Here is a 25274-nt window from a genome sequence, read left to right as displayed (position 1 = left end):
CAGTCACGGCGTTCTACGGTTTGTTATTTCTTTATAACAGACCGTTGCTATGTATAACAGACCGTTACTATGGGCGCAGTTCTGATGTCGGACTCTAGAGGACCGTTTTTGTGTCAAATTATTGATTTCTTAAGTAAGTAGCCGCGTAATAAGTGGGATAATGTACAGCTAGCGGGTCATTATTGTGAAATAAACCAAGTGTGTAGGAGAACTATAGTGGCGACCTGAAAACGCAAATGTCCTCATCTATAACCAGTTGTTGTAAGAGTAGCGTAGGTCATTTGGAGTATAGAAGAATCAGTGTGTAGAGTGTGTTTGTACGTGGGAAGTGAGTGGTGAAGCAAGAAAGAGAGAGCGGCGGTGAATGTGTGTGAGCAAACAAGTGAGCTCTAGTGGAGCAGAAGACAGAGTTAGTTTAGCTCTGAAAATATCAGCGAGTAACGTTATCGACTCCGAGCCAAGCAGGATAAGTTAACAAAGTGGTTTGTCCGTTCTGGGCTACTGTAGAAACATGGTGGCCCGCTCCCTATGTAGATATAAATGAATCATTCTAAGGTAAAAAAAAAAAAAAAAAGACAAATTTTCAGGTGATTATACACTAAAGAAAACATACTTATTAATATTATATTCCATTTCTGCCAATAGATCCCCCTAAATGCTACACGCTGTTCCTATAAATATATTTAAAACCAGTCAAAATGACGCCCTATTGATTGATTTATTGAAAAAAATGGAGCTGATGTTGATACAGGGATTGTCGCCACATGCAGGAGGAGGTGATATCAGAGGATAAGACGAGCTGTGGTTGCAGAGTTTTTCAAGACACCCTGTGGATGGGAGATTCAGTAGCACACATAGGTAGCACAGAGTGAATACAGAAGCTTGAACATGGATCCCCACGGAGAGGACGGATCAGATTTGACAGATCTGGTAGATGGCAAACCTGTTGCGTCAGGCTTTTGTCGCAGTGTGGGCTTTGTGCAATATTAACCCTTGTTTTCACACTTCTTCCTCAGCTTTTTGTCCAGTATCTCTGAATTCATATTTATCAGTGGAGAGTCTTTCTTTAGCCATCTCCTTCTGATAACGTATTATTCATGGGTTCGTTCTACCCTGCATACAGTTATATTTATTGTATTGTGATATGAAAGTGGATATGCCTTGATTTACATATTTATCACCTCAAATAAACATCTTGCAGACGGCCACATACACTTCAAAACTCTCACAGCTCCAGGGGTAACTGGAATATTTAAGTTCAAGGACTCTTTATTGTCATGATATCTCGTGGTTTTATATATACAGTTAGGTGCTAATAAAGGTTATTGTGTAGACGGAGAACTGGCTTGATTATTGCTTGAAATGTTTCACCCCAGAAGGTGTTATCTTGTGTGCAGGAAGTTGTGTATAACGTGCCAACCTGTTTGTATGTTGGTCTCAAATTCACACTTCTTTGTGCTGATGATAACACTTGTGAGGAGGAAGGAAGCTGCTTAGATTGAAAAATAAATCAAGTCCCCAGTCAGAAAGATATTTTGTTCTCAGTGGGTTTGGTTTCGCGTCAAGAAACCAAAACTGGGTGTTCAGACTGCAGGCTTTTTAGATTTTGGTAATAAGCGTCTCTCAAGTTGCAACTGGTGGGATTTTCTCAGTACAGACGAGCCAAGCGATACTGTCAGTAAGGCTGCATGAATTAAATTCAATATAGTGTTATTTCTGGAGATAGTCAGTCTACGGCAGCATTTTGGAAGAAAACAACACACTCCAACAGCTGTTGTTGCCTGTTGGGCTGCAGTTTGCCATGTTATGATTTGAGCATATTTTTTATGCTAAATGCAGTACCTGTGAGGGTTTCTGGACAATATTTGGCATTGTTTTGTGTCGCCAATAAATATATACATACATTTTCATAAAGCAAGCATATTTGCCCACTCCCATGTTGATAAGAGTATTAAATACTTGAAAAATCTCCCTTTATGGTACATTTTGAACAAATAACAAATGTGATTTTTGATAAATCACGATTCAATATTTTAATCGATTGACAGCCCTGAATATAAATGTAAAATATCTGATCTTGAAACTTAAATCTCAGAGAATTTATTGTTCTTTTAATATATATTGTTTTAAATTTTTAATTAAGTCAAACCTAGCTTGTGAAACTCTGGTTGCCCATGACTATAAAGTAGTGCAGCAAGAGTCATATTTCTAAAGATATGACAACAAGAATGAGGCTTGTTAGGCTAAACAGTCCCTGGATAATCAGACAGCACAAACAACCAATCAAGAAACTCATCGGCATCTCTTCCCTTATAGGAAACTCCTTGTTTCTAGTTAGATGGTAAATGGTACATTAATAATTCAAGGCTATGACTCTTCACATAGCTGTCTGCATGGATTACTCCAGCCTTGTCTCCTACAAATTACATTTATATGCATTTATTCTTCATTAGCGGTTTATGTTCAAGGGCAACGTTCAGAGCCGAGAGAGGGTCAGCAAAAATAGAAAGCATGGTGGATCGGCATGTAAGACATTTACCCTCAAACTGGCAGCCTGGCTTCATCTCCCATGTCTATTTAACAATCAGTGTTGGGATTTGTTTTAGAGTGTAAGTTTATTCAATTCAAATGATATATATACATATCTTCTCACTTACTCCTAGAGGTATTGAGCCATGCTAATAGTTTTGGTTGAATTTTGGTCTTGGTTTTAAGATATCTGTCTCAGAGACTTCTGCATGCCTCCACCCCAGGAGTGAAAGTAGATTGAAGTTCCTGCTGGTACTACTAGGCTACCCCAACCTTTATCGCTTGATATTGTTCTCCTCCCACACCCAGCTTCATGCATCCCTGAACACAACCTTCAATGCCTGCATGGTGTAAAAATAAATTAGAAACAAATTATTTATTTAAATGGTGAAAGTGGTGCAGAATAATTTGTAAATGTTGACAAAAGTTTAAAAGTTTTGAGTTGTTTTTCCGAGTTAAAGGGGGCATTCACGTGAATTTTACCAATCGGGAACTCTTATTTCCGATTATTCCGACACCAATGAATGCAGCACAAATTTCCTGTTTGCAATGTTAATTAAAGTGAAACAGCATCGCCACACGTGTCAACAACGAGCTGTGATTAGGGATATTTCATACACCACATAGTTCTACCGGCAGGGATACATAGCCTACAGTAGTGCACAGATGCCGTTTCCATGGTTGCCACACATAGAGCCTGGTTTACATTCACCCCTGCTCCACCCAAATACAGTAGAGAATTGCATTGAAACAACTATTAGAAAAAACTCACAAACGGTGTCATTTGGGGACTATGCATATCTTCACCAAATTTTAGGGGCAAATTGACTGATTGTCAAGCTATTGTCTGTGGAACTAAAGTGGTGTACAGAAGAATTGAGTAGCATCTCTAAATACTGTAGGTTTGTTGTAGGGCTAAAACTAACGATTATTTTCATTATCCATTAATCTGATGATTATTTTCTTGATTAATAGATTAGTCATTCAGTCTATAAAATGTCTGAAAAAAGTGAAAAATGCCTTTTACAAGATGCCAAATCCTAAAGTGACATCTTCAATTTTTGTTTAGACAAATCAACAGTTCAAAACCCAACATAGAGTATTTAGTTTCATATCATATAAGACAAAGTAAAGCAACAAATCTTTAAATTTGAGCAGTTTTGCTTGAAAAATTACAAAACAATCAATTGTGAAACTGTCGCAGATTTATTTTCCGTCACTCAACTAATCAAAGAATCGACTTATTGTTTTGACTCTAGTTTAGGGGTCCAGAGGGGGATCGTCTCTGCAGTGAATTCAGACAGTGAAGTAAGACTGATGGCTTTATCTATCTGCACTAAAGGGATGGCTTTAAAGCCTCTGAACACCCACACAGGTGTTTTCAGTTATTCTGGCTGACTAGACCTCTGCTCAGGTTGAAGGCGGAGCTTTGATGGGAATTTATCAGGCCACAAATCTTCATCTACCAATAACAATGATAGAGGTGTAATTTGACCCGCCCTAACAGGTTCAACAAAGCTAACAGGAGACTCAGGAAGATGTCAATGAATTACAGTCTGTACACGCCCACACAGTCCTGAGCAGAGGTCTAATGAGCCAGATTAACTGAATACACCTGTGTGGGTGTTCAGAGGCTTTTAGGCTTTTAAACATCAGACTTTACTGATGCCTTTGCAATATTTGGCATCTGGTGCAGGATAGGGAGTGATGGCACCACTGGAGTACAGCGGAGAATTGCAAAAATAATGATATAATGGTAAGAAGAGAGTTCTCAGTTGACGCCTCCGGGGTCTGAGAGGTGAAGCCAATGCTGAAGTGTCTTAAACGTGTATTCTTTCTAACAGCCAGCAGGGGGCGACTCCTCTGGTTGCAAAAAGAAGTCTGATTGTATAGAAGTCTATGAGAAAATGAGCCTACTTCTCACTTGATTTATTACCTCAGTAAAACATTGTAAACATGAGTTTATGGTCTCAGTCGCTAGTTTCAAGTCTTTTTCAATACAGCATGATGTTCATTTAGTAAATTATGGTCCCATTTAGAGTCAAATAGACCATAAAGCAGGGGATGCTTTAGGGCGGGGCTACCTTGTGATTGACAGGTCGCTACCACGGTGTTGTCCGGTCTAGGAGTTGTCCACAGCTTTAACCCTTTCACAGTGTGTTTTCAGTTCATGAAAGTTAATTCTAACCTTTTTGGTCACCTGAAAATGTCTTATTCAGCGTTCCTCTTGTGTCACTTCATGGTCGCAAAAAACAACATGGCGACGGACAAATACCAAGACGGCAAAGGCCAAAATGCAGAACTCGAGGCTTCAAAACGTCAGTCCACAAACCACACGGTGATTACGTCCACTTCTTATACAGTCTATGGTTGACGCACATGCTGCACCAGTGAGTGAGTGGATTTTAAAACGTATTTTACAGTTGAATGACTGTTTATCTCTGTGGTTTAATTAATGACCACAGTGAGTAGTAGTGCTTTAGAATAATTTTCTCATCAATGTCATCATTTATTAGAACTGTGTCCATTTTATTGCCTACTGTCCAACAGTATAGCTACAAATAACAGGATGTTAGATATTAGCTCTCAGTAAGTCAGCTCTTAATCTAATGTACTGTGCGCACACAGTGTAAAGAACAAAGAGAAGATGCACAGAAACTGTATAGTTACAGCTAAAGCAAGGGCAGCAAAGCTAGACAGGAATAAGTAAACAAAATCATGTAATTATTATATACATCCATCCATTCATCCATTATCTGTAACCGCTTATCCCATTCGGGGTCGCGGGGGGATGGCTGGAGCCGATCCCAGCTGACATTGGGCGAAGGCGGTGTACACCCTGGACAGGTTGCCAGACCATCACAGGGCTTATGTACAGACATGTAGGAGAAAATATATATAGATAAACAACAAATAGACAATATACAATGTCTACAGGTCAAAATGCTACTGTACACTGTGTATACAGGGTCAGAAAACGGGAGTGCGTCGGAGTGTACAGAGAACATTTTCTGTGATAAATATTTTATGGGTAATGTAATAAGGTACTTTGTGTACATACAGTAGTATATGGTGTTTATATATATACACACACACACACACGTCTATATTCAGCCTGTTTAGTTTTACATTTCAGAATAAGGGATAATACGTAAATGTTAATTTGTATATATTAAACTGCAATACATATAATTTGTAACATTTGTTATTGCAGGTATTGTTTTCAAACATCAAATGTCCAATTTAACTGTTTGTGAGACTAATGGGGAAAGAATTGTTTCCGTTTCAATAGTCGATTAAAATATTTAATCACGATTAATCGCAAATTATTCGCACATTTTTATCTGTTCAAAATGTACCTTAAAGGGAGATTTGTTAAAGATGTAATACTCTTATCAACATGGGAGTGGGCAAATATGCTTGCTTTATGCAAATGTATGTATATATTTATTATTGGAAATCAATTAACAACACAAAACAATGACAGATATTGTCCAGAAACCCTCACAGGTCCTGCATTGAGCATAAAAACAATATGCTCAAATCATAACATGGCAAACTGCAGCCCAACAGGCAACAACAGCTGTCAGTGTGTCAGTGTACTGACTTGACTATGACTTGCCCCAAACTGCATGTGATTATCATAAAGTGGGCATGACGGTAAAGGGGAGACTCGTGGGTACCCATAGAACCCATTTTCATTCACATATCTGGAGGTCAGAGGTCAAGGGACCCCTTTGAAAATGGCCATGACAGGTTTTCCTCACCAACATTTAGCGTCAGTTTGGAGCGTTATTTAGCCTCTAGTATGCCATGGTTGAGAAACTGAGCCTGCTACAGCCTAAAAATCGCAAGTTGCATTAAAACGTTAAAGATATTAGTGGCATTAAAATTAATTTGCGTTAAATCTGACAGCCGTAGTTCTTATGTCCGGTTATTTTGGAATCGAGTGCGGTGTCGCACATAGTAGCCTTGCTGGATATTAACACTGTAGGAAGTTGAAAGTTTAGTTAGACTTATGGTCTGATGATTATTGTAGATCTCTTGGACCAGATTGCCGTTACAACTTTTATTCAAACATGAGGCAAATATGTAAAATTGGCAGCGCATAAAGGGAAATGATTCAGATGAAAATTTGGTCGCAGATGTTGTCAAGTTAGAGAAACACATCTTTCATGCTAGAAATACATCACTTGTACCATCTCAACTGTGTGTTTCAGAGGCTGAAGGACAGAAGTGGAGATGTAATGTGTCTTTCTTCCTCTACAAGTTAATTTAGGTTTGTCTGTAAATGGTTCAGCATTTCTACGGAGTGGATGGGGAATGCACTCATCCTTTTCAGACGGCAGACGGAGCGAGTTGATGCTCATACAGTGGAAACTCTATGCCAATTGTCTGCACTACTTCAATGTGCTCTGGGCAGCAAAAGAGGAAGCTCAGCTTTACCTTAAAAGCAAGTCTGTGCTTTGATGTGAAGGGTTTTATCATCACAAAATACTGAGGAAATGTGAAATGAATGCAGTGGGAAATATTAGGGTGTTTTTAAAAGCCAGATAGGGCTTCTGGGGGGGGACGGGAGTGGGAGGTGAAAGCAGATAGCTTCAGATACACTGACAGGTATGAAATGAAATAAGAAAAATACCTAAAGCAGCAGAAATCACAGGTGCAAAAAGTTCCTGAGGTTCTGCTCATCCTGGCAGGAGACTATAGAAGTATGTGTTTCCTTTTCTGTTCTTTTCATCCTTCCATCATCTGACAATTATCAAAAAGGTAGGGCCACATTTCTACATCAGGATGCTTGTAACATCCTTGCTACACATGTTTCATACTAAATTACCAAAGGATTTAGTCATATATGCTTTTTAGACTCCAGATTGGTAGCCATTTTTCATTAGATATCTGTATTTAATCTCTATTTTACATTTTCTCCTCCCAAAGATACTGACCTGGTTTTACATGTAGTGACTGAGCAGAAAAAAACTGAACCTCTCCTTTTGTCCTTTTCGTTGCGGTATCCTGCTAAATATTCTATTCAGAGGAAGATGCTGTGCTTCTATCATATCCTAACATCTCGTGGGATTCAAATGTCTGTCAGCTTTTATTAAGGAGCATGATGTTTATCGTGAAAATGCACCCTACCGCATCACATCCCTACCTCCAGCATGCAGTGATGACTCATGGCGTGACTGATGCATGAACTCACGGTTCTCCAGATCTCAGCCCGCCCAGCTTGAAATGAGACCATATCGTCTTTTCTGAATCCTCTGGTGTCTGGAGTTTGTTCAGCAGACTGATTGAGATGCAGCATCCCATAGCGCTCGCACAGAGAAGGACTGGAAACTAAAGTTATACTTTACCTCTCTTACAATTCATTGCATAAAGGGACTGTAAAATACTTTTCAGGAATGCATTTGTGAGAGTAGCTCAGTAATAACAAGTTAAGGTAATAATGAGATAACATCACGTAGTGAGCAAGTAATAATCAGACAAAATTGTTAGGGCTTAATTTCTGTAATAAGGTAATAATGGGCAGAAATATCCCAAGGTAATAATGGAGTTTCTTATTAATATTGTGGTAATGAGGGGTAACAATTCGATCCCTTAGTTACTGTTGCTACGCCTGTCAAACGTAACATTCTCGCATGCAGCATTATGCAGTTTACAATGATAAAAGTGGAAAATGTACCACTCAAATTTATATATTTTTTAAAACTATGAGTCTGATTTTACACAGAAGCAAACACAAGTGCTCCTCTTTTCTAGCTGACAAAATGTACTTTTTTCACATTTATTTATTCAGAGGAGGTTCACTGAGAGCAATGCTGTCTTTTTCAGTAACGGCCTGATCTGTAGGGCGGCTGTAGCTCAGTGGGTTGAGCGGGTCGTCCTTTATCCACAATCCCGGCTCCTATACTGTCTGCATGTCAAAGTGTCCTTGAACGAGACACTCAACCTCAAGTTGCTCCCCAGGCGCTTCACAGCAGCCCACTGCTCCTAAATGCTTCGGATGGGTTAAATAAAAATGCAGAGGTCAATGCAGGTTTGAATGCATTTAACATAAATGTCAGTATATGGGTGCTCTACAGTAGTAGCGTCGGCCGATCTGACCACGGAGATGCGAGAGACGGCTGGCTTGACCCATCCCTAAAATTAATCCAATAATGGCTTCTCTCCAACTACAGTATAGTGGTACTTATTGGGGGGAAAAAATCATGTATAATTAAAATTTGTATAGTTCTGTGTTTGTCGTTCCAGTCGCAACCGCTGCAGCTTCCTCGCTGCCATTTTTACAAGTTTGAAATAGGTTGGTGGACCCTCCCTTTCCGCTATGTAGCATAGATGGCGACCGTTCAGGGAGAGAAATGTCCACACTCAACATTTTGACCGTTTAGAGTACAACATCCGAGTACTTAGAGTGCACTGCATTTTGTCATACTTCTCAGTGTGAACGCATTTATGCACTCAAGATAGCAAGTGGAAGTACGCAAATTGAGTCACAGCAAAGGTTACTACTGTAGGTAGTGAGATAGTTTGTTAGCCGGGCATGCAAATGTTTGCTGCTTACACAATTCATTTCTATCAATTTGGCTGTTGTGTTTCAGCTTTGGTGAGCAAACAGTGGCTCTTACCACACAGCCTCATGCGCATCGCTTCAACATGTAGAGAAATCCAAAGCTTCACATACCTGCTGTGCCTAGTTACGGTTGCTAAGCAATGATTTCACAATCATAGTCTCTCCATAATAATCAAGCATAGTGATAATTAGGTATTGTAAAATGTGCAAATACACGGCTTCTGTTGGAAATAGCCAGAGAGGAGCTTTGTGTTTATCCAGTAGAACAATACTGAGGACAAAAGTCTCGTGCTGCAGGAGTGGCTCGAGACATTTTCTAAACGCCTTGATCTTTTTTTTGGCTGTGAACATTTTTGGAATCTGTTGCAACTGACACGACGTAAAGCTGTTGCTGTTCTTAGTGAAGAAGCAAAAACACAAACATGTTACAGCCGCCTTTCAAGCCTGCAGGGGGTGAGCGTTTGACAGTCTAAAGATAGATGTGTGTGCAGCGAACCATCCACAAACCAGAGGATGCAAAAAGTTCATGAGATTATTAAGAAGATTGACAATCTCATCATTATGTAGTGTATTGAGTATTTTCTGTAATTCTTTTATTTGACATATTACTGCACCATAAAACTGCATCATTATTATGCTTCATGTCCTCAAAGATTCTGCAAACTCCCATCAAAACCCACTTTAAGCCAGTGTAGACGCTCTGCGTGGTAACTGGCACCACCGTAGACAGAAATAATGAATAAAGCACTTCCACTCACATTACATTTACATTAAAGGTATTTAGCTCCTGCTCTTATCCAAAAGCAAATTATGATGAGGGCAGCAGTAAAAATTAGCTTAGGCACAGGCGGATGGTGCCATGATAATAGATCTAAGCAAACACTGCTGTAATGTGAGACCTCTTCTCTGCCAGAAAAGTTAGACACAAAGAAATTAGAGGAAGAGCAGCTAGATCAGATCCAGACAGGAGCATATTTGCAGGAGGATGTGGCACGAAAAGGGGTGTGATACGAGTGGGAGCAGGGGACGTGAGGCATTTCTTGAGGAGATGAGCTTTTAAGTTTACAAGGGAAGGGAGTGGTTGTGCTGCTGTCCTAACTGAGATTGTTCTGTGGAGTCGGGGAGGCTGGGTGGAGTGAGGACCTGACTTCTAATAACACGAAGTAGACCAAAAGTGGTGGAGTGGTGGAGTGGTGATTGGATTTGTTTGCACTGCAGTGGGTGACGTATACTCCTAAATGACGTGGACCAAGTGTCAGAAGTTTTGTTAACCTAATTTGCTATTTTGCAACTTTTTGACGGTATTGGAGGTGGAGCGTCTCATCCAAGATCATGCCACTATCTTGGAGCAAAGTGTTGTTGAGCCATGCTTTCCGCTTTCAGAAGCAGATTGTCTGAGTCGGGCATGCAAATTAGATGGGGTGCACTATCCACTGTATAAAATTGTTGTTTTGAATGGAATAACAATACAGCCCTCCGTAGTAATGGAAGACTTCTGCTGTATGTTGACAGTAATGACCCATTCCTTGTGATTCATTTGGGGGAAAAGGCAGCAGACAATTAGCGGTTAACTGCAGGGGAGCGTCACGCAGGCATAAATTCTGAGGCATTTGTTTCATCGTCAGAAAGGAAAGTTTACGCTGAAGAATGGAGGGACAATTATTTTGGGGGCCGAGGTTGCATACGAGCTGTAATTGACTGAGGCTTTTAGAAAAGTGATGGCACAATTGTTCGATGTTTCACTGCACTATTTTCAGCTTCAACAAATCTTCAAAGTGGTGTGTTTAGTTGGGTTCGGACTGGACTGCAACTGATCATTTCCGTTATTAGTATCCAAGCTGGCAGCACCGCTCTAAGAATGGCAAGGTGGGTCAGTCCACCACTTTAGTCCAGACTCCATTCATGTTTCCTCTCAGGATGAATTGTAATAACATTATCAGGTAAAAAAAAAATGTCTCATTAAGACCAAAATATCTGCAAAACTAATGACATTCCCATTAGCCTCAGCTTTACTTTGTTGGGTGCTAATTAGCAAATAACATGCGAAACTAAAGCTACATTCCAAACCACATGCTTTTTCTTTTTACTTTTAGTATATACTGCAGCTGTCCTTACAAAGTATGTACTGTTGCATGCAGTATTCATACAATTGGGACACACTACATAACATTGTGCCTTGAACTTTGACCATCTTGCTCATATATACATTGTGCAGAGGATTGTGGGTCAGAATAGCCAGAAAAGCATGTTAGAGGGCGAGAGGAGGATGATGGCTAAGCTGTCTCCCACCCCATGCAGGACACCATCTCAGCACTGGAGAGCTCCTTCAGCGACAGGCTGCTCCACACAAAGTGTGTGAAGGAGCGCTATCGCAGGTCCTTCCTTCCTGCAGCTGTCAGACTCCACAACCAGCACTGCTCCCAGTAGACCACATGCACACCAAAAAACTGACAGCAGAACTGCACTTTACTGTACACCAACTGTCTATCAGTACTACTCAGGTGTAGTTCATACTGTGCAATATCATTTTCCACTTGTGCAATTTTGTTAATAGTCTGTTTATTGTCAATACTGTATATACTACTATTTTTTTATACTTCCTTCTATTTAAATGGTTCATATTTTGTTATACTTTTTTTTCACTGTGTTAGCTGATGCATCTTGTTTTTTGCACTATCCCCTATGCTGCTGTACACTGCACATTTCCCCACTGCGGGACTATTAAAGGAATATCTTATCTTATCTTATCTTATCTTATCTTAGCTTGTATTCTGCAAAATGCGACATCCTGGTACTTTTGGCATACTGCGTTTGACATGCTAAATCTTTTTCTGTCATACTAAACAGTATGGTAGTATGGATATTGGAACACACAGTAAGATGATGAACATGGCAAACATTAGCATACCTGCTGATCATCTGTATGTTAGCTTTGTCATTGTGAGCATATTAGCATGCTGATGTTGACCCACCGTCCAAACCTCAAAGACATTCAGTTTGTAATAATATAAAACGGAAAGCCAGCAATATTTTAGGCCTTTCCGCTTGGAAAATTACTTATATTGTTAATTATCAAAATACTTGACGTTTAATATTCTGTTAATTGACTAATGCCCACGTGTCCCCACGATACAACATTACCACGATACTTAAGTCATGATATGATCTTATTGTGATTTTAAACATTTTGTTATATGCTGAGTATTGCGATATTACCTTTTTTTCAACTGCAAATTATGCAGTTTGTCAACATGTTTGTTTTATCTAATAAGATACAGTTTTCATTCTGTTCATCTCAGAGTTTTCATTCATATATCTTGAGGTCAGAGGTCAAGGGACCCCTTTGAAAATGGCCATGCCAGTTTTTCCTCGCCAAAATGTGGCATAATTTCAGAGCATTAATAAGTAACAAGCTAGCATGCCTTTCTTGGTACCAATGGATTCCTTAGGTTTTCTAGTTTGATATGATACCAGTATCTTCACTCTAGACAGAGCCCACTACAACCTCTGAAAGACGGTCTGTGTATCGATACAATATTCCCATGCAAAATACTGCCATGCTATGCTGTATCGATTATTTTTCCCACCCCTATTCGTTACTGGTTGGATCTATGTGCTGATCTGTGTGTTAGCATGGCTGGACTTTGAGTTTCTCTGTTGTAATTGCTGTTACATATGTTTCATGTTAAAATGATGTCACTGATCTGCTTTTGGAAACGGAACACATATAAGAACATCAGTCGGTAATCTGCAGTTTCAGCGTGACGCCAGGACATCACTGCAGCTGCCACAACAAACCAATTTCTCTTTGAATTTAAATTCACTATTACTTACAGAATATCTACTTGGACTGAGATGACAAGCTCTATGCTTTGTCCGTCTTAAAAATAGGGAAATAAATTATACAAGATGCTTCACAGTCTGAGATGCTATATTGATTGATTTTAATCAATGGCCTCTCAGAGAAATCTCACTGTGGAAATACTGCACATGTTCAGCCTCGTCCTGCCGCCTGTTAACCACTCAGCCCCTTGAACAAGGGTTTGTGTGTGTGTGTGTGTAAATACGTAGCGTGTATGATCATTATGTACATAATGCTCAACTAATTACCAGCTGTGTATTCTAATTATGGGACCTCCAACAGGGTCAGGGTTTACCGCAGCAAAGGAAATTGAAAAACACCTTTTGAATTTTTTTTAATCAATAAAATAGTTAATAAAAAGACTGAAAAGGCAACTTCCTCTTGAATAACCATCAGTGACAACACACCAACAGGTTATGACCACATCTGCTTGACAACCCGTTCAGAGCGTGTCCTGTCCTGTCATTAGTGTCCCGATCACATCCACAGTTTATGTCACATCATCCTTAATGATGCTCATCTGCACCGAACACTGTTTATGCTCTTTGGCAGCTGTTTTTTTGATGGAAATGACACATTTTACTTGGATGTCAGCTGCGCTATTAGATCCGCACATAACAACACAGTGGGAGGATTTCAACTTTATTCTTACTAACACGCCGGGTGTCCTGGACTAATGTTAAGCTCAGCACATTTAAGTGGTTTCTGAGGATCCTCGACAGACTCTGGTGGTGACATCTCCCTTGATGACCCCCATACAAATGTGAACATATAAACAGAGGAGGACATCTTCATTGCTTCTGCTGACTGAGTCTTTGAATTGCTTTGCGATACCATTCAAATTCTTCAGATACTAATCAGCAGCATTGTACGCTTTAATTCATTTCCTAATTCATTTCCCTCCAAGCTTTGATTCTGGTATAGTTCTCATCAACGTTTTTTTAACTCTTTAATCCACATCATTTTTGATGTATCAATGTTAAAAGATAACAAAATAAATTGAAATGTTAATAACTGATATGGGCAATTATGGCTGTTACACATGGATCAATTACATAAATAACCATAACAAACACATTTAATGCTGGATTTGAAATGTATGATGGAAAGTATGGAAATTATGGGATTAAGTGTGTGAGCAGCGGATGTAAAAAATGCACTATGCAAAAAAATAAAACACAGTTTTCTTTGTTCTTTGCAGTTTATACAAAGATTTGAGTGATCTGAGAACATAATATGAAAACACATATGAGTGTCATCGCATGCACACAAAATATATTTTTCCTTTTAGTGTTCATGGAGGAGTCTTTTATTGTCACCATTTGCTGGATAGAAGTATCACAGTGGAGAAAAGTTTGCAGAGATCCCTGCACCAGGGTCTGCAGCCTCCCAGAGGTCTTCATTAGATGAGGAGTTAGTGCCACTGGCTTTCAGTCATCAACGACTCGGGCTGCTCCTCCTGGGCACTGGGACATTAGCGTCTCCCACAATGGGGACTCCCTCCTCGCAGTCAAGGATACAATAGGCTTCAGAGGTGATGATGGAGGGCCTCTGCTTGTTGGCCAAAACGTGCTTTCAGCAGCCTAGAAGTGTTGCCATCCTGGCCTGCTGCACTGACTGTGTGGACGTCCTCCCAACGGCTCTCCAGCCTCAGTCTGTTGTTAAGTCTACTGGTAGAATCAGAACAAAGATAACGGCTTAAAAAAAGTACAACAAGAGAGAAAAATAGAAGAGTGGAAAATAATGAGGCTTCATGGCTCTACAAAGAAAGAAAATAACATTTTTCATCAAGTCAGGAATTAAATTGTGTTTGTTCAATGGCAGCACAAGGAGATAGGCTTTGCTGGAAATTTTTACTTTCTGAAATCAGCTTCGAACATTATTCCAGTGCTCCACAAAAGGCCTATTGTCTAGCTAGCATGAACATCAGGTGCAACAGCGTCACAGCAACATCTGTGCAACCTTTGGTGCAGCTGTGGTTTAGACTTGAAGGCTGTATGTGTGTGTGTATTGTGACTTTTTGATTTCCTAAAGCAGACTCATTGTTAAGCCGTTACCGTGGATGAATGACAATTTTCTCTTTTCTTTGTATTCTTAATGTTTGAATCCAGGTGTGGCAGTGTGGCGGCAGTGTCGAGGTCCTTCCTTGTGCTCGCATCGCCCACATAGAGCGTGCTCACAAACCCTACACCGATGATCTGACGTCTCATGTGCGGCGAAACGCCCTCAGAGTTGCAGAAGTTTGGATGGACGAGTTTAAAAGCCACGTCTACATGGCCTGGAATATTCCTGTAGAGGTGAGTTCATCGTGTTGTTTTTCTAACAGATCATACGTATTAAGTTTGATGAGTTACAGCGATAGGATACTATCACAACATTTTGTTCACTGTGTCACATTGGTGTCACAATACAGGCAATTATCTGTGTTTATCACACAACATAATTGAATACTCGATTCTGATTGTTAACTTATTTAGATTACATTACATTCAACTTTATTGTCATTGCACATAGTACAAGTGCAAGTGCAAGTACAAGTGTGCGAAATGCAGTTTTGCATCTAACCAGAGTTCAAATTTGTAAAGTGCTGATAAGACAATATATACAAATGAGGATATATTGGTGTTCTCAGTTACGGCGTTTTACAGTTATTTCTTTAAAGCAGACCGTTGCTATGTATAACACGAAGTTCTGAAGTCGGACTCTGGAGGACACTTTTCGTGTCAAATTATTGATCTCTTAAGTAAGTAGCAGTGTAATAAGCAGGATAATGTACAGCTAGTGGGTCATTGTTGTGAAATAAACCCCTTCAGGGTGATGCATCACCCTGTCAGTTTATTATCCCTTATGTAATCATCTACAGTACAAAGGTGTCATTATTTTAGTTGGTATTTATTCTAAATGTGTGACTGTAGTTGTGTTTATTTTTAACACAAACAAATCTGATGACATTTTGAATAATACAAAGAATGAGAGTACCATTTGCTGCACAACCATTCAGTAGTTCAACTTTTATTCTATCACTTTGAGGGACTCTGATGTATAATCAGCAGCTCATTTAACATTTACATAAATGTTTTTGGCGTTTGGCCTTTACTAGATGGGTTACAGCAGATTTGCTGACAGGAAACGGAGAGAGACGTTGAAATTATGTGGCATGCGTCTTAACCACTTGGCCACTAACAGAGTGCCACAGTATTTGTCATTTTCTATCTTAACTGTATCTTAACTCCATATTGATGGAAGAATATTCTCAGCTGCACTCGTTACTAAAGGACCTTTTTTTACTGCAGTGTCTTCCGGGAGTAGGACATATTTTAGTTTATTACATTAAACCAATCTGTTCCAAGATTCAACAAGTATGGTTATTTTTTGTTGACAAGTGGTCAAAACCATAGACTGTATATAAGAAGTGGACGTAGTCACCATGACGTCACCCATTGGTTTGTGGACTGCCGCTTTGAAGCCTCTAGTTCGGCATTTTGACCGTCTGAATAAGACATTTTCAGGTGACCAAAAAGGTTATAATTAACTTTCATGAACTGAAAACACTGTGAAAGGGTTAAAGTTGTAAGACGAAAACACAGACAATTCCCAGACCGGACTACGCCGTGGTAGTGACCTGTCAATCGAAAGGTAGCAGCGCCCTAAAGCATACTCTGCTTTATGGTCTATTTGACTCTAAATGGGACCATCATTTACTAAATGAACATCATGCTGTATTGAAGAAGACTTGAAACTAGTGACTGAGACCATGTTTACAATGTTTACTGAGGTAATAAATCAAGTGGAAAGTAGGGTCATTTTCTCGTAGACTTCTATACAATCAGACTTCTCTTTGCAACCAGAGGAGTCACCCCCTGCTTTCTATCAGAAAGAATGCAAGTTTAAGGCACTTCTGCATTGGCTTCACTTGTCAGACTCGGAGGTCGCCCACTGGTCAAAACGGAAAACCAAAAGTCTTAATCTGTGTATCTGAAAAGGAAATATACCCCAAAATGATGCAAAACAGTTTTTCATGAAGCAGAAATCCATCATAAGCTATCCGTCATCATGAAGTTCTTTCATCTTCACAGTTTTATAGACAGCTGAGGTGAAACCGTGTTTGCTGAACTGCATGAACTCAAAACCTATTTATCACAATCCTCAGTATGTACATGTGTCCCATTTTTCAAATGTCAGATGTCAGCCATAAACCGGCTACAGCCTTAATAGACAGAAAGCAGAGCGGGTTCTTTTTTGTTACCTATATGCAGGATTCGCCGTTGCAGCCTTTTTCGTCATAATCCAAAGGCAGCATTCATGCTGAAGTCCAAGTCAGATGGGGAGAAATGATGCACAAACCCACAAATATGAATACAGATGATGATACCATCATAAATCTACTGCACCAACAGGCAGCTCTGTTCTGCAGCCACCTAATCTAAATGTCACAGGGTGGAGTGTCATCTGTTATCAGCTGCACTCCTCCCATCGCAGATGTTTAGTTGAATCAGACCCCCGACACCTCCAGAAGGCTCAAATGAAATTATTTCTTGCTACTTACAGATTGGCCTGAATTAAATACGTGCCACAGAATAAATAAATGCTAAATATGATTCAGTGAAATGGTCTAAATGGAGACACTAGCAGTTAGAAAAAGACGACAATTACATTTTAAAAGATGATTAAAGGAACTATCTGGATTACAGCTGCGACTTGGGAGCAAAATAATTAATAATACAGAAAGTACAGAGAAAAAGAAGATGTACATAATTAATTTTATTCTATTATGCAACAGTTTATTCCCTTGGATGTCTTTATTTGAGGCTTTGTTGTGTTATTTGACATATTGAATAAAGACATCTGTAATGTCAACAGCTCAAAGTACAAAATGTCTCAAAGTTTGCATGAATCTAACTGATACTAAACTTATATGCTGCACACTGCCTTGTGTTTTATATTTCTTCGTTTTCAGAAGATACTGATTTTCATTTGATCTTGAACTGGATTCGGTGCATTAAAGTAAATAACCGCACTATGTCTTATGTTAAATGTAGCATCCCTCAAAGGCGAAGTTAAATGTTTGCTCACTGAAGCTTTTTTCCTCCTCCTGCATAATCTGTTTGAATATGTAAATCCACGTTATGAATAGATGAACATCTGCAGGCAATTCATTCAGTCAATAATGAGGCATTTAACAGAGTCTGTACTCAAGAAGCATGAAATTCAGCCCCAGCTTTAGCCCCCCGAATTAACTACACAGCTAAATTGTCAGTGTTAATTTACCTCTGAGAGTGTAAAAGTCAACACAGCACCAATGTTCATGTGAAGTCCCTCTGAGTTCACTTTTTGATGTTTTTGAGTACCAGAAAGACACGTCAGCAACATTTACACCCACTTCAGCTTTTGAGTTATTAAAGAGAGGCATCAGTGATGTTGATGATGATACAGCGGGCAACAGATGGTAACATGCAGTGGTGGGAGAAGTACTCAGATCCTAAACTTAGGTAAAAGTACCAATAAATACTGCATTTAAATTCCTACTTAAGTAAAAGTACATTAGCAGTTAAATGTGCTTAAAGTATGAAAAGTAAAAGTACTCATTCTGCATAAAATGTGCCCCTATGACTGATACTGTGTATTATTATATATGACGTTATTCGATTGTTCTGGTGCATCAGTGTGTAAGAATCATTTTACTGTTGCCGCTGCTCGAGGTGGAGCTAGTTCATCTACTTTAGATACAGTTTGGAAGTTTCAAAGAAATAGAATGAGAGTAGAACGGACATTGAACTGTTTGCCGTGGTCATTTGACGAGTTGCAATGTTTTTAAATGGAAAGTGCTTTTAGTTTTGTATGATGCAATGTTTATTCTCTGTACCCCTGTCTGAATTTTAACTCTTGATGCCAGAACTCTTCTATGGATTTTCCTGCTCAGAGACTTGCTGATGAAATTTAGCTATCCAGCTAAGTCAGGGACAAACGATGACTGTCCATTGTCAGTGGGGCCGTAAAATATGTCACACTCACTAGACGAGATTTATATGAAACTACTGAATCACGCCTTTAAAATAAATCAAAGACCACCTGACAAAGAATTTGAAAACCACTGGTCCAAATCCAAAACAGATTACATGCTACACGCAACCCGCTGCAGTACTATTAAAGAGATGGGGCCGATTTGATCCGTTATTGATATCGGGTTCCGATACTGACGTAATTCGTGTATCGGATATCTGACTGAGGTTACTGATCCACATACCGATCCATATAAATATGTAATTTTGTCATTGTATTCCTCTTTGAAATTCTCTTATTACTTTTGATCTCATGTATAGAAATCTACTAGTAGTTTTGCTGTGCACTCGATTTGTTCAAGTTTTCCAAACATTAAAGGAGTTGCCATGGCAATTTACACTCCTTCACCTGTTTGCATGTGAAGCCTACTTAACCTACAGTTCAAATTAAATTGCTTTGGAATACATTTAAATTTAATGCAAAATTGCAATGCAAATTTTTTGCAAAAAAAGCTCTGATATCGGTATTATATTGCTATCAGCAGATATCCGAATTCAGGTATCCGAATCAGATTGGAACTGTAAAAAGTGGATTGGTGCATCTCTAGTACTATACTGTATATGCTCGGTATGTACGAGAGGTGTCCGCACAGAACACATAGGTGCAGAGCCGCAGGAGTATAAATGAGTAATTAGGCAGCTTTTTCCTTTTGTCTGTCTCTTTTTGATGCTCATCATGTAGCCTGGGCCTATAATCACATTCATAATAATAAATATCTGTGTGTCCTGGTGTGTTAATGAGCCATTTCCTCTCTAGCAGCAGGGCAACAGAGATTGTGCACAAAAGAAGTCTCTCCATGCTTTGTATTACTCCACTGCTTGTTTGGTCGTTACTGCAAAACGATGTCGGGACTCTGGCGGACCGCTTTTGTGTAAAATTATTGATTTCTTAAGTAAGTAGCCGTGTAATAAGCAGGATAATGTACAGCTAGCGGGTCATTGTTGTGAAAGAATTCCCTTCAGGGGGATGAGAGAATCCTACTGTCGGGGTTTCTTTCACAACAATGACCGGCTCGCTGTACATTATCCCTTACGTAGCCCGCTACAACCGTCACAGTTCTTTGCAGTGGCAACGGTACACATAAAAATGCCCGCTGCTCTGACCATTCTGCTATGTTGATTTGAATGGAAATGTCTGTTCTACTCTCATTCTATTTCTTTGGGTAGTTTAGTCCAGGGGTTTCCAAACTACACTAGGGGTTCGGCCCCTCACAAGATAAATCTGAGGAGTTGTGAGATGATAGATGGGAGAAGAAAGAAGAAAAAATAAAGTCCTGAGATACACAAATCTGCAATATGTTTTTGCTCTTGTATTATTTTTAGGGCTGCAACTAACGATTATTTTCATTGTCAATTATTGTCTCAATTAATCGATTAGTTGTTTGTTCTATAAAATGTAGGAAAAAATGGTGAAAATGTCGAATTCTGTTTCCCAAAGCCCAAGATTGCGAATGAAACCATGTGAAACGTTTAGAGGGGAAAAACACTGCTTTAATCTTGTCAATGTATCTATTCTATAAGCTTATATGCATGTTTTTCTATGTACAGTCTTACTCTGAAAAGTAACCAGTAACTACAGTCATCAAAGTAAAGTACAAGTACCTCAAAACACCTCACAATTAAGTGTAGTACTTGAGTAGATGTACTCTATTACTGCCCTGACTGTGGCTGTGTGATGTTGCAGCTGGAAATAGTTCAGTAGCTGTCCCCTAGTCAGAACAGGAAAAAATCAAAACCCCACAGAAGCTTTTCAAATACGCTACAAATGGCTGCACAATGCTCCTCAATGGCCCATTATCGGATTTGCTTCTCCACTAGCTACAGTTAATCAATGTTATGCCTTGTGTGCATCTGTGTGCTTCTCTCTGTGTGTGTGTGTGTTTGCATGAACCCAGGACTCAGGGATTGACATCGGCGATATCTCTGAGAGGAAGGCTCTGAGGAAGAGGCTGCAGTGTAAAACCTTCCGATGGTACCTGGTCAACATCTACCCTGAGATGAGGATGTATAGCGACACCATCGCATACGGAGTGGTAAGCCGCCTCCCTCTTCATCCCAAATGCAATTCAGCGTCTGCAAAAGCCAAAACGAGTGTGAACCGTGCCTGAGCAAATCATTTTAATCCCTTGTGTTGGGATGCGGATGGCTGCCGTCAGGAGCACAAACAGTTCACAAAGACGAGGTTTGCTGCAGCAACTTTGACTCTTTCCTTCTCACTTCAGAAGTTACAGAAAAATCATTTTCTGTTAGATTAATGTTCATTAGATACGTGGATGGATCAGTCAAAGCTTACTTTAAATATAGATGTAGTATTTCCCACTTGAGGGCATTGCAGCAGAATTTTATTAGCGAGACAAGCCAGAAAAAGTGAGAGCCAACAGCGCTGGCAGTGTTTCTATTTGCCCGTTCCTAGTTGTTCTCAAACAGCTTTATTTCCACGGTCCTCCCACCTCACATCACCGTGGTTCACCCTAACACTCTGTGACACACAGACCGCAGTATTATGCTTTCTATGTTGTATGGATGATTTTTCCTTATTACAAACTGACAAATGGTGGATGGATATAGCGAGGAAATAGGCCGACCTCATTACTTTAGTTTCTCCGAGTCAGTTGACCTCATTATTCTATATTTGCGACATGCATCTGACGGGCGCGTCACTCGCGGTTGGTTTCGAGGAGTCGTTACATGCCATGCCTCTTGTGCATGGATGAAAATTATTTTTGTTGGCAAAAACTTTGACATTTCCAAAGAATGTGTTTGAGGTCTAATTTATTCATTTCTGCCTCACCCTCCTCCCCCTGATCTGAACATGTGGGTGAAGGAAGGCGCAGGTGGAGGCCAACTGTCCTCTACAGAGGGCTTCTACGCAGTATGGACAAATATGGAATTTGATTTTTAGTAATTTCCAGGTCTGGATAAGGATGGAAAAAAGAAAAGAGATTATGGAGAAACATTTGCGTATCCAGACTATTGCCTCTATTCTACTTTCTAAAAATATAAAATTCAGAATTTCTAAAAATAAATAGATCATACAAGCACCACTGTGTGCAGGCTGGTCTCATACACCGGTCGTAGCTATACCTATGAAAAGTAATGCTCTGTAATTCATATATTTTCCCACAAAATCAATTCTCATGTAATTCATGTAATTGTGAGCCAGGAAATATAAAGAGCGACAAAGTTAGTTAGTCACGTAACTTTCATACTTAAGTTACGCCACTTCCAAAGTTATTCTAACCCAAACCACGATCTTTTCGTAAACTTAGTATTAGTAGTTTTGTTGCCTAAACCTAACCAAGTTGTTTTCTGTGAAGACGTGTTGATCGTGTTGCTGGACATTTGTAAGAAAATGCATGAAAAATAAGGAATAACTTTTTGTAAGATATCATATGAACCGTTGTATGAGAGTACTTTGCTGTGTGAGAGAGCGCGGGCCAGAGCGAGCTTGAGGTCGTCGAAAGCAAGGCAAGAAGTAGGCTATGGCGTGCAACTGAACACGCACTCCTACGCAGAGCTGCCTCTTGACCTGTACGTCACAGCCTGCAAAACAACCCTGCCCCAAGTGCAAAGATGTTTGACAGCGGAATGTCATCCAACTTTCTGCGCAGGGCTGTGGACCGAACGGCCACAATGGGTATGCAAGAGCAAAAGCACTGTTGTCTTGTCACAACAGACTCTGCATCCAGAGTCATGAAGTCACAAAGTCAAATATGGTCTGTTTTTTCAGACCATATTTTGACAACCGAGAAGTCTGGAAATTTGAGTGGAAATGGAAAATGTGTAGGAACCTTTTCTACAGCTCTATATCGCTCCATATTCGCTGAGCCACGCCCACTTTAGAGCAGTACAATCAAATCTGAAGGATAGTATACTGTATCTCACTCAGACACGTGTCACATTACAGAAGTTAAAAATTCCGCTCTTAATGTTTCACTTTAAGATAATGTCCCAACAGGTGTCACTGTTATACTGGCATATTTTTCTACTGGTAGACCTGAGCGGTTGCATGTGCTTTCTGTGGATCTGCTGATTATCAGATAGAAGTAGACATCTCCTGAGCCAACGGGGAGCTGCATCCTCCCCTAGCTGTGTTCTTCTGATCTCCCATCTTTACCTAATTCACTCTCCCACACAAACCACCCTCCCTGGAGCTCCCTGCGGAGCACTTTGTATCTTTCAATCAGGCGGACCTTTGTCATGATGCGCATGAATAACCCTCTGGGCCCTCAAAGTCTGAGTCATGTTCATCAAGCATAACGCTTCTGATTTACATTTTTATAAAGCAAAAATGAAACTAAGAGGATTCAGTGTATGATTCACGTTTTAGATGTTTCAACCCGCTCAGGCTTCCTCTGTATTTTATGTAAATATCCTTTCATATTTATATTCTCTTTATATGCATCTCAGAGAATGTGCCAGGCTGATGCTGGGATTAGATGGTCACTGTGGGATATAAAGATATTTCTCTTTTCTCTTTATTGGTTCATAACGCCTGTGGAAACTCACACAGCGGTTCATATTATACTTTACGAAAAGTTATTTCTCATTTTTCGAGCAGTTTTCCTACGAATGTCCAGCAACACGTGAGACACCTGTCAATTTCCGCTCCAGTCTTTTCAAAATAAATTTCTGTCTTCACAGGAAATAACTTGGTTAGGTTTAGGCAACAGAACTAATTACTTAGGTTTAGGGAAAGATTGTCTTGGTTAGGTTTAGGCAACAAAACGACATAGTTTGGTTTAGGAAAAGATAGACTTGGTTAGGTTTAGTAAACAAAACAACTTAGTTTGGTTTAGGAAAGAAAACTACATAATTAGGTTTAGGAAAAGATAGACTTGGTTAGGTTTAGTAAACAAAACAACTTATTTTGTTTTAGGAAAGAAAACTACTTAGTTAGGTTTAGGAAAAGATCGACTTGGTTAGCTTTAGGCGACAAAACTACCAAGTTAGGTTTAGTAAACAAAACTACCAAGCTAGGTTTAGGAAAAGATCAACTTGGTTAGCTTTAGGCGACAAAACTACCAAGTTAGGTTTAGTAAACAAAACTACCAAGCTAGGTTTAGGAAAAGATCAACTTGGTTAGGTTTAGGCAACAAAACTTCTACTATTAGGTTTACGAAAATATCGTGGTTTGCGTTAAAATAACTCCAGAAGTGGCGTAACTAAAGTACGGAAGTTATGTGACAAATAAATCAACGTTGACTTCTGGTTTCACACGGGGTACCTTACACCGGTCTCCTGGGCGAAAGTCTGGTGTTTTTTGACCCACCAATCCACCCCGACCTCCTCACTACGCTGCATTTGTGGCTTGTCGCTTTATACATCCTGGTCCACAGTTAAGTGGATTACATACAAATTCATTTTGTGGGATAAATACGAATCACAGTGCATTACTTTTCATAGGTATAGCTATGAAGGTGTATGAGAACAGCTTGCACAATCATGTGGATACATTTCCATATCAACAGTGAGCACCGCAGCAGGCAGCGCTTATTGTTTGTATAATAGTTTCCCCTGTAGAGGAAATAACGTACTGCAGAGTTGAAGAGAGCAGGTGGTAGATGCAGCTTCCTCGCTCTCACTGTGTTTTGGCAGTGTGACTTTATCTGTGGACTGGACACCACACAGGATTTATCTGTTACCATTATTCATAGTCCAGCGCACAGCATTTAATTCGCCTTACCAAACATTTTCAGTTGTTTCTCTTTCATCAGGAGGATGTCTGAGGTTGTTTTCAGTTTCCCATTAAAATACACAGTCCATTAATCATTCATGTGACTTATAGATCACTATCAATACGAAGCATACAAGATATTATCAGCATTTTTTAATCACAAAATACTATTGAGACAAATATAAATGACCAATACAAAATATATAATTACAAACATCTTTTCAGGATAATATTTAACAAATTTGATCTTAACCCATCAATGGGTAAAAAAGTTGAATATTAATTTTTCGATTCAAAGCAACAAATTCTTTCAACCTCACCAACTTTTCAAAACACAGTATAATCTATTTTATCTATTAGAATTTATGAATAACTTATAACTAATAACTAATTTAAAAGTCTGTCTTAAAGCTTCTGAAAACTTGGCTTTAATCTTAAAACATTACATATTTATAAATAATAAGCAGCAAGAAAAGTAAAAAAGAAAAAACTTTTTTAGGTATTATTTATTAAGAGCTAAAAAATCAAAAACTCAGTTAATCTGCTTCGTCAGGACTGCGTTGGTGTGTCTAT

At 39.4% G+C, this 25274-nt stretch overlaps 1 protein-coding gene across 1 annotated transcript in view; it reads left to right on the top strand.

Moving 5' to 3' along the window:
* galnt18b (UDP-N-acetyl-alpha-D-galactosamine:polypeptide N-acetylgalactosaminyltransferase 18b) overlaps nucleotides 1-25274 on the top strand; it is a 96091-nt gene that overhangs the window by 61421 nt on the left and 9396 nt on the right. The window contains exons 7-8 of the mRNA XM_074617117.1: nucleotides 15077-15262; nucleotides 20920-21057. Of these exons, the coding sequence (XP_074473218.1) occupies nucleotides 15077-15262; nucleotides 20920-21057 (324 nt within the window). The remainder of the gene's footprint in view (nucleotides 1-15076; nucleotides 15263-20919; nucleotides 21058-25274) is intronic.

Source organism: Sebastes fasciatus, chromosome 2 (assembly GCF_043250625.1).
Source record: "Sebastes fasciatus isolate fSebFas1 chromosome 2, fSebFas1.pri, whole genome shotgun sequence".
NCBI lineage: Eukaryota > Metazoa > Chordata > Actinopteri > Perciformes > Sebastidae > Sebastes > Sebastes fasciatus.
This window is presented reverse-complemented; position numbering and strand designations above follow the sequence as displayed.